A 10,708-nucleotide genomic window follows, 5' to 3' on the forward strand; every position below is an offset into this window, starting at 1 on the left:
ATTAAGTTTATTAATCAACTTGTGGACCTGTGCTGCCGGTGTCCTGAAAATATATGCTACCTATCAGGATGTGCTACCATTGAGCTGCCCACCGGGAATTCCCCCGACCCTCCCGATTAGCCACTCCGACCCTGGCCTTCACTGTTAAAGACAAGTTTAAAACACATTCAAGTGTCTTCACTTTAGTCTAACAGATGTGGTGTCTCAGGAGATTCTTGCAAAAAAAAAAAAAAAAAAAAAAATTTGGAGATTCCAGTCTGTTCTGTTTTTATAAATAAAGAAACAAATTAGGACACACAGTAGTTGGAAATACAGGATGTACTTAACATGCGAGGTTTTTGTAACCATTGCATGCACTATTGTCACAATGTAATTAAGTGATTTTTGGAGTTTCTTGCAGACTTATAAGACTATATTGTGAAAGAGTGTGGATTCCAGTAGGACAAAATCATTTGTATCCAAAGTGTGTGTGATTTATTATTATTATTATTATTATTATTATTATTATTATATATGATCACATATTTGATGGGTTATCTGCTGTATTGAGACTGGAGCAACACTTATAAAAATAACTGCATTTGGAACTTCTAAGCACTTATGTAGTGTTATACTCTGCTTAAAACAACTTTTTGTCCAGCAAAAACATTCTTTTTACAGTACACCCAAACAATTATCAGTTTCAAAATGCATGCATGGACTAGCTCAAGACCTGATAAGATCAGGTAGCTGCATTCTTCCACTTAAGTTACAGCTTTACGTATTATGTATTGGTAAATGCATGCTGTAACAATGTTCGTGTTTTCGGGGCAAATGGAGGAGTCAGGAGGCAGTGGAACAGTAAGTGTGAGTTTTTTTGTTACTCTTTCAGCGTCACACAAAACATAAACAAAAGGGCTCTTAGTGGCCAAATATATACACCAACGAGTCAATGAGAGTTCACTTTAGTAGTAGAGGAAACACGCAGCCAACTCTCTCTGCTGTCTCTCTTCCCATACTGATGAGTCCGTTGGCCTTTTCAGGTCTCTCTCCGCCATTACCCAGCAAACATTGCCGTGCGGGCCCACCATGGGCAAGTGTGGGTATACTGTGGGACAGTGTGGGCAGGGAAAACCCACACTAGTCCCACGTGGTCCCCATATGGGTTAGCCCATGGGGGGCCCACAACAGATTTGCCCTTTGGGCCCCCATGAGGGTTTTCTGTGGGCAACCCCCTGTCAACAACACAGGACAGTTAAAACTTTATTTTTAGATTATAGATGCTCTAGGGCAGTGGTTTCCAACCTTTTTTCCTTGAAGCCCCCCTCCCCCCAAATTTAAATGTAAGAAAATCAGAGAAAAAAAAAAAGAATTACTTTTTTATGTTTCTCTGCCATTTTTTTCAGTTGTGATTTTGCAGAATATTTGCAAACATTTGATTTTTAATAACATTTTAAAAATGTATTTTACAATTATAGTGGAACACACAATGCACAATTTAATGATTCAAATTGTGTTAAATTTAATTCATTCAAATTGTGATCAGTTAGTTCCACAAGCCTGAAAAAAGTATTGCCATAATCAGGCAGTAGAGGACACTCATGCAATGTTTTTAGTGTTTCCTTACCATTTTCCTGGAAGGCCCCCCTACACTGCATTATCTACCTTAAATTAAACACCCATTTCAGGTCTTGAAGCAATTTACTAGCCAGCTAATGAGTTGAATCAGGTCTGTTATATTAGGGAATGTGCAGTGGTGGAACCACTTTCAAACTGCATTTACAAGCATGTGTAAGCGCATTATCAATATCACACAAAGATATCACCTGACAAATGTCTGTACCCACATGTGCTCAATCATGCTGTGTTTAAGCAGTATTTTACACTTGACAAAATTTTACAGTGCACAATCATGAATTTTGTCATCTGATAATTGTAGCATGAGCAGGATCAGCTGTAAAACTGAATGTTTAGTACCAAACACTGTACTACCCTATCTCTGAAAGTAACAGTGGTGAGCAAACACTGCATAATCACTATGAATATTGGGACAACATAATAGTGGCCAAACAGTTGCACTACATAAATCGAGTAGCGAAACACTCCTGTACTCTGCTCACTGGAAAAGATGATAGGCAGTCAGGTAAGACATATAAATATGCAATGGTAAACAACAAAAAAACTTAAACATTGTTGGCCTGTAATCTTTTGGGCAAGACAAAAAAATACTACTTCCATTATACAACAGGGCAAACAGTTTTATCAAAACAGGAACCAATGGAATAAATAACAGGACAAACTATTTTATTACATTAACATTTAGCAGATGCTTTTAACAAAAGAGACTAACATTGCATTCAAGGTATACATTTTATCATGTTCATGCATTCCCTGGGAATCAAACCCATGATTCCAGCATTGCTAGGGCCTTGCTTTACTGATTGAGCTACAGGAACATATGAAATAACAGAACAAACCATTATATTACAGCAGGAACAATGAGAGAAATAACTGGGCAAATAGTTTTATTAAATTGGAACAATAAAAGGAAGAATAATAACACTGGGGAACATTTGGAGAACAATGAATCAAGAGTGGAGGACTGCAGTTTGGAGACTGAGCTCCAGCTTCACACACAGGGTTTATACAAGAATGGGCAACAAAACACCTCATTAAGAATAAATGTCATTGATCTCCAGGGTAGAATAAAAAAAAAAAATCAATTCAATATTGCCGAAAACTCCCAGACTACTTAAAACAGTGGTAGTCAGGGATGGAGTTAGGGATGTCAGTGATGGAGTGTGTCCATTTTAAATTAAGAGAGCCTTGGTGAGCAACTGCAACACCATCCAAGGGGAATAAAGAATTAGCAGCATATTGGAAACATTAAAATGCTGATTTCACTTTGCTGCTATTTAGATATTAAATGCTTACCTCTCAACCATTTCCACATCAAAAACACTGGATGCTGCAACATATGTCGACGTCTGCGGACCACAGAGAACAGACCTATCTTGCTGAGCTGAAGTGCCTCTCCAATTTGCCACTAGAAAAGATCAGGAAAGAGGTAAGACATTTTAATGGATGAGATTGTAAACAATGAACAAATCTAGTAAAGTTTTTAAAAACCGTGAAGTTTTTTTTATACTTAATTTATATTTTTAATTTTTTTTTCATTTGATTTTATACTTGATTTACTTCTGTTTTAATGAATGTAAAGTTATATTACTATTCCAGTCAAAACAATAATATATATGTATATAGTCAACACTGCTGCAAAGAGGTTTCTAATACAGCTGCCAAGGGAGTGACTGTAAATTTGACATCTTTCTCTCTTCTGACTGATGTAATCCATCTCTCAATATTTTATTTTATTTTTTTTTACTTTTTTTTGCTCTTTTGGAAAATCATGTAAACACAGTAGTCGATTTGTTTGTTTTTTTGCTGTTGGAGACCACAGACCCTTTTAAAATGTGCGGGTTTGGAACGCACAAGTATAGTAAAGTATTCCATAGAGGTACATGGAAGACCACAGCAAATATTAATTTTACACTGCAATTTACTCCAAAAGCTAAGAGAAAAATATTTTCAATTATATGGCAATTTATTTTTCTGTTTTTATTTCTTACTATGGATGTCCATACAATACAATAAAATAATAGTGATTAATCTACTGATTTCAGAATAAAATAGAAATAATAATCTCAATATACAAAGAGATGGATTAAGGCAGTCAGAAGAGATAAAGATGTCAAATTTACAGTCACTCCCTCAGCAACAGCAGTGCTTTTTTATTTATTTAATAGCAGGGTAATATAAGTACAATTATAAATGTACATTTTCTTTAACAATAAAAATATAAAACTTTGCCAGATTTATGTTAATTGCGGAAATGCGTCACAGTCTGTGAAAAAGGTCCATTACAAAATATACAGAACTGGCCACGAGCCAAACTGTCACTCGATGAGTTTGGCGTGAATTTCATAGTGATTGTCTCGCAACCTGTTGTTAAATCCGTTAAACCCTACAACAGTGTAGTTCGCTTTAGTAGTTGAGTAATTAACGTTAATGTGTTAGTATTAGTAATAGTTATTAAGTGTTAGGGTTGTATAAACCAGAGGTGTAAAGAGTACCTGAAAACCATACTTGAGTAAAAGTACAGATACCTTACTGTAAAAATGACTCCATTACAAGTTACAAGTCACCAATTCCAATACGACTTGAGTGAGTGTCTTAAAGTATCCGATTTTAAAAGTACTTAAGTATTTTACTCATACTGAATGTAGGCTCAAAGATGCACTAGTCCTCAACACCAAGAAATATGTCAGTGAAAAACAAGAAACAGTTTATTTATGAGGTTTTATTTCCTAATATAGAAATGAAATTGAACACCTCAATATTTCAACATGGCAGAACAAAACACAGATCAAACAAGTCAGTCTCAATCAAACTCAAGTGTTCAAAAAAGGCATAAGTAAAACAATTTTTTTCAAAACGGTCTTTTCAGTATACAATGGACAAATCAAATAAAAAAAGTAAAATCAAATATTCACAGCTGACTTTAATGTACCTCTCAGTCTCAGAGGGGGGCAATATTTTTATTCAACTTCAACAACAGCTGGTTCTCAAAGTTCTTGGAACTTATTCTAGCTCTTTTTGGACTGAAAATGAGGCCAGCACTGCTAAAAAGTCGCTCGCAAGCAGCAGATGCAGGTAGGGGAGTGTTGAGCCTTAATGACAACTTCAATAGAGGTGGGAAGGTTTTTAGGACACCCATGTCGTCACCAGCACATGTCAGATAGCCATCAAGCACTGCTGGGCCTTGTTGTGCCTGGGATGACTTCAATGGCTTGAAGAAATCCTCTTCCTCTGATGAAGTGGAATCACTTGTAAGCTGACAGTTCTCCTCCATATTTCCCTTTATGTAGTCAAGGCCTTCAATACAATACACATTTGGAAATGTTTCTGCAACAATTTAAAAATTAATTCAAAAGCATTTTTAGTGCTTTTAAAATTAAGCTTATATGCACTTATTCAGTTTAAATATATTATCTCAGCATTCCACGGTTCCAAAAATTTCACACATTACTGATAAAAGTATTTAGAATATTGCCAAATGTCCCCAAATTATATACAATACTAGAACACCCATTATTCCATCTAAATGGGCAAGTTTGTTCTAAAATCAGTTTGCAATTAATAAAAAATTAAATAAAAAAAATAAAAAATCTGTACTAATTAGCATGTCACTGCTCTTCATTTAGTTTTATATGCCTGTGTCAACAAACCGAGTTTGAGGATGGCAGCATCAGTTGTCCAATAAGTTTTAAACTTTGGAAGCAGGATTGCAGCCGCAATCAGCTCAGGATCATTGAGCATGTCATCGAAGTGCTTGTTCACACCTGCAAGGATTGCATCTACCAGGCTCTTGCAGAGTTTCATGGATATCTTGGCTCGTTTTAGTTTGGAAACCATGACATTGAGTGTTGGTACAAGCCAGCCCATGTGCACATTGGTTTCTCCCTGCAAGATATTAATCGCTTTGGCAACAGGGGCCATAGCTGTGACATATTCCCCAAGAAAGGCCTTTTCTGCAGGAGTGAACCTATAAAAGAAAAACCTTGTTTAAGACTATTTAAAGTAGCTGATTACTGCAAAATATAGATTCTACTCAATCAGGATAGAAATGTTTCATCATAGGATAGTAGAACAATTTGCATTGATTTGTAATGATTTGCTGCTACCCCTCCTATTTCCCATTTTTGAATGATATAGTAAAACAAAAAAATATCTATTATTTCATCTGACAATTCAGGATGCCTTGATGGCATACAAATATTCACTTTTGCTGGTGGAAAATGGCATAAAGTCTCTGAAAGAAACTTTAAAAGAAAATGCATAGCATCATTACATTATAACATTACTCACATAGGGATTTTGAATTCCGCACAGAGATTCCGGAAAGCACTATCTCCCTTTTCCTTCATGATCTTCAGGATCCTCTCCACTGAAAGAAACAAAGAGTTCCATCGTGTGGCATTTGGACGAATTAACTGCATACTATATTCCTCTTCCATCATCTCTGCAGCTTTGTTGGACCGGCCACTCTTGTTCCACAAGGCCCAACATTTGGAGAAGGATGATCTTGATAACCTTTTGTATGTTTCATCCGATTGAGCAGTGTCAACATCCACGGTGGAAACCAGATTCAGAAGATGGCAAGCACAACGTTGATTCTTGGGCAAATGAAATTCAAGATCATCCTTGGCTAGAATTTCAGCAACCTCAACATATTCAATCTCCTCACATTTCTCCTCATCTTGAGTGTCAGATTCATCCTCATCTTCTGATGGGGTTGCTGTTGCACTTTCTGTGTTGTTGCCGTGTATGTTCTCACCTCCATAGACACGAAAGGCTTTCAAAAAAATTTGATCCATTGTCTGTTGTTATACAGACAACTTTTTCATGGATCTCAAATTCAGTGTGTATGTCATGAATCGCAGCTGCAAGTACGTCAAACGTGTGCGACCCCTTTAATTGTCGACAGGCAAGTGCTGCAGAGCATCGTTGTAGATTGTCTGGCTCAATCCAGTGCGCTGTCATACCAATAAAGCTGCACCGCCTTGAACTCCAGCAATCCGTGGTTGTACAGATGTATTCCACCCCACTCATGGCTTCTGTTACACTTTTCTTCATTCCTCCTGCAGCTTCCTCTATCTTGGCACAGATGGTTGTTCATGATCGTACAGTAGAGTTAGGCTGCAAGTCATGAATCAGGCCCTTAAATTCATCTTTTTCAACCACGCTAAAAGGTTGGAGACTGTATACAATGAAATCATTAGATTTCAGTGATACATTTATTCACATTGCACTAAAAATTTTAAACTAAAATACAGTCATGTCGCAGTGGTTTTTGCCATATCAGTAACTGTATTAACTTTTGGTATTGCTAACAAACAGCAAAGTTTGTAATGTTGTTAACAAACATTATGCTTACAATAACGTTGTAAAGTCAGACATGGTCTGTATAGATTCATTTGGCTAAATTCACATTAAATTACCATTAAATAGACTCTTACCTCAATGTGTTTCCTCAAATTTGACGATGAATTCTTAAAAGCACTTATTTTCGTGGTACGTGGCAAACAAAGTAGACACTGCATCCTGTAAGAGTCATTCTGTACACCGGCAAATGAAAACATTTCTTTCAAATAAGGCCATGGACGGTCGTCAGTGCTGGCACTGCATGATGTGCTGGCTTCGGCTTCATCAGTGGCTGCAGCCATGTCGCTAATTTAAGTGAAACACCTGGCATTTGGCAAGCTGCTAATTCACGTTCACGTGGAGTAGCCTCATTTAGCGCATATAGGCAAATATCATCCAGTACCTTCAATACCCTGCAGATGGTGATATCGCCTCTTCCGCCCAAGAAATAAGCCACTGCAGATAAAGTTGCCGACTTGTCGTGCACAATCACAATGTAACGAGTACGGTAAGTGTCAGTTCAAATGTAGTGGAGTAAAGAGTACATATATTCAATCAAAAATGTAGTCGAGTAGAGAGTAAAAGTTGCTTATATTTTTGATACTCAGTACAAGTACAAAGTAGCCAAAAAAATACTTAAGTACAGTAACAAAGTACATTTACTCAAATACTTTACACCACTGGTATAAACTGACCATCGGTCATTAACCATTACCTGTGGAAAACTGTTTATCGTGTTTAATTGGGAGAACCTCAACAATAACACCCAGCAGTCGCAGTAGAAGGGTTACATAACAAGACATCATCCATCTAATAATACAATAAACACTAAACCGTAATAATAAAATAAATGCTTACCTCTCAACCATTTTCACATCAAAAACACCAGATGCTACAGCAGTGTCGCGGCTGGATTCTTCTTCATATTCTTACAAATCATTTTTTTCCCCCTAATAACTACTGAATGAATCAGCGTTTGAATGAATTGGTTGAATTAATCATTTAATGACTCACTCATTGCCGCCACCTACTGACGGTTTTAGTTTCATATTTAAAAGGATCACTTCGTTTTTTTCAATCATTTCATATTTCTATTAATCTCAAAACATACAAGTAACTGTTTTATAATATAATTATATTTGTCTTTTTTCAGATCATTTTCTTGGTGTGTTCTGTTGTCTTCCATTGGCTGAAGAGTATTACTCAATATTCCTCTGTAAGAGGATGTGTTTTGCATCACTTATAAAATATGGACAATGAAAGATAGCAACACAATAAATCAGATTTTAAGCACCTGAAAAATAGGTTTCAAATTTTAAGTATTAATCTATAGCATCAAATATCTGGGACTAGGTCAGTCAAAGTTAAAATTAACATCCCTGTTTAAAATTAGTATGGGTGTTACTTTAACACTCAAAAACTGACGTAATCAGGTTGGACCTTTTCATTCACACATACCTGTAACGGCGGGGAGGATATAAACTAAGCAAATACAAACCAAAAATATAGCCTACTTAAACGACATTCCTGGCTGTGAATACATGCAAGTATTTGAAACATATGACTGTTAGTTTATAACTGCTACTTGCAACAAGTGCAATTATTCTGCATATGCTGTGGTTTTCTGCAGGTACAAAGTAAGACCAAACAAATTTTATTATTTGTTAAGGACCCACTAAGCACACCCACAGGGCATACTGTGGCCCAGATACCATGCCCACAGTATGCCCACACAACCTGTGGGCACACCCGGCTACGCTTTGGGGTTAGGGTTAAGCAGAGTAGACCCCCAGTGGGGCCCATTGTGAGCCCGTAACATGCCCACAGCATGCCCACACTTTGAACCCGCAGTGGGACAGCTCAGACCCAGCCCAAAGTGTGGGCATACTGTGGGCATGTTGCAGGCCCACAGTGGGCCCCACTGGGGGCCCACTCTGCTTAGTGTGGGCAGCCCACACTCATCCCACACTTTTGGGCTGGCCCACTGGGGCCCCCACCTGGGCCCCATAGTGTGGGGCCCACTGTGGGCCCACATTTTCTGCCTGTAGTGGCCCCACACGGGCCCCAAAGGGGCATGTTTGCTGACACGTGTTAGAGATAATGACAGTCCTGGGGCCGGTTGCACCAGCTATACGAACGTTACAACTTAGCCTAGTTGTGGCATAAATGGGCACTAAATCACAATTTACGCACTACTAAATATTTGAGCGTTGCACCATTAAACTTAGGTAGAACGTAACTACGTATAAACTAAATAACTATGGAAGACTCCAACCAGGAGTAACTGATGGAATAAAAAAGCAGACTCATTTAATGACATCAATGAACGTATGTTTTGCGTGACAGACTTCAATCCTTTCGACATATATGATGATGTTGGCATTTACACTCATTTACATTTACGAGAGAGAAAAAAAAATCTTTTTTTGCTCTTCAGCATGAAACCGATCTAAAGGTGCAGTTTTCAGGGTGCTTCACCCGGTGTCAAGTGACAACATATACGAAATATGTAAGATGTTGTATTAGTATTTATTTATCACCCCTTATTTATTTTAGATACAGTTCCTATTTATTGTTATTTACACAGGGCAAATATACTATTTATCAAATGTACTTTTATTACGTATCGTATTTTAATGGGGATATAATTTATTACAGCTGACAGTTACGTGAGGAAACAAGGTTTGATCATCAACCGTAACGAGATAAAACTGAATTACACAGTTTTTTAACACTTCTGTGTACAAATTTGAAGGCTGCTTATTGGCTCAATACAGGTAAACGTCATATTATGCGACTACGCATCACTTTATGAAGAGCTTACGACCTACTAATTAAGTCTTGCTTTAAGAACAGGTGGTGCAACCGAATTAAGCACTGACTCAGTTACACACTAACTAGTAGTTACTAACCCCTTAGTGTGAACTTTACGTCCTAACTTATGTGAGAACTTATGCACAGCTGGTGCAACCCTACCCAGGTGACGAGCCTTACCGCATTCCCTCTCCCGCAGACAGATACACGACCACGCCCCCATCCCCACACATGCATTTATAGATTCATGTATGAAGTTTTGGACCGTGAAATGTGTACTTCAGTCATAACTGTATTGTTTCAAGCAGTGAAAGCATAAAGAAATGAATGACTTGATTTACAAAAGCTCACTCAAATTTCACTGTGCTTTGTATGAAACTTGCTTTTTTTGCTGAATGTTTGATAGAATACTGAAGTGTACAAATGACTGTTATATAGACTCTTTTTCAAGGAAAAATCAATTCTTCATAGTAATTCGTTAACACAACAATTAATCTAAACAAATTTGCAATTCCAATCACTGCATTTTGGATACAGTTTCAAATGTAATTTATTCATGCAATGTGACTGTTTTAATTATACAGACATATTAGACCTTAGAACCTTGGATTTAGGATGGACCTCACCAAAGCTCACCGAAATCACCTGCCAGTTGAACTGCAATACACCTCACTGATCTCTGCCTGCATCACCTTGGTCTAATGATGGACTACACTCTTAAGATGGAATTCATAGACTATCAATTAATTGCTAACAAAAGCCTTCATCAGCCAACTAATAAAGGACAAATCATCTATGTGCAGGGGCGGAGCCAGGAGTTTTTCACAGGGGTGGCCTGGCAGGGGCCAGCGATCAGTCTGTAGTGGCACAGAAATCTCAGGCAGCATTTCCGTATCGTCGGGGGGTGGGGTTGATACAGTGACACCCGGGA

The 10,708-nt window shown here is 37.7% G+C and overlaps 1 protein-coding gene across 1 annotated transcript; it reads right to left on the reverse strand.

Annotated features, from left to right (window-relative positions):
- Positions 1 to 5,213: 5,213 nt before the first annotated feature.
- On the reverse strand, positions 5,214 to 6,425 carry LOC127439583 (uncharacterized). The gene is made up of 2 exons (XM_051695764.1): positions 5,908 to 6,425; positions 5,214 to 5,584 (listed from the first exon to the last, which is right to left on the reverse strand). The coding sequence occupies exons 1-2, from the start codon at positions 6,414 to 6,416 to the stop codon at positions 5,236 to 5,238; spliced, it is 858 nt and encodes a 285-aa protein (XP_051551724.1). The 5' UTR covers positions 6,417 to 6,425; the 3' UTR covers positions 5,214 to 5,235.
- Positions 6,426 to 10,708: the final 4,283 nt, after the last annotated feature.

Source organism: Myxocyprinus asiaticus, chromosome 4 (genome assembly GCF_019703515.2).
Source record: "Myxocyprinus asiaticus isolate MX2 ecotype Aquarium Trade chromosome 4, UBuf_Myxa_2, whole genome shotgun sequence".
Taxonomy (NCBI): domain Eukaryota; kingdom Metazoa; phylum Chordata; class Actinopteri; order Cypriniformes; family Catostomidae; genus Myxocyprinus; species Myxocyprinus asiaticus.

Bases quoted from the DNA above. Each gene is read 5' to 3' on its own strand.
- LOC127439583 (XM_051695764.1), bottom strand. From the start codon at position 6,416: ATGGATCAAATTTTTTTGAAAGCCTTTCGTGTCTATGGAGGTGAGAAC. The intron at 5,585-5,907 runs GTGAGTAATGTT...TTTCTTTTATAG, and splicing joins GCGGAATTCAAAATCCCTAT to GTTCACTCCTGCAGAAAAGG.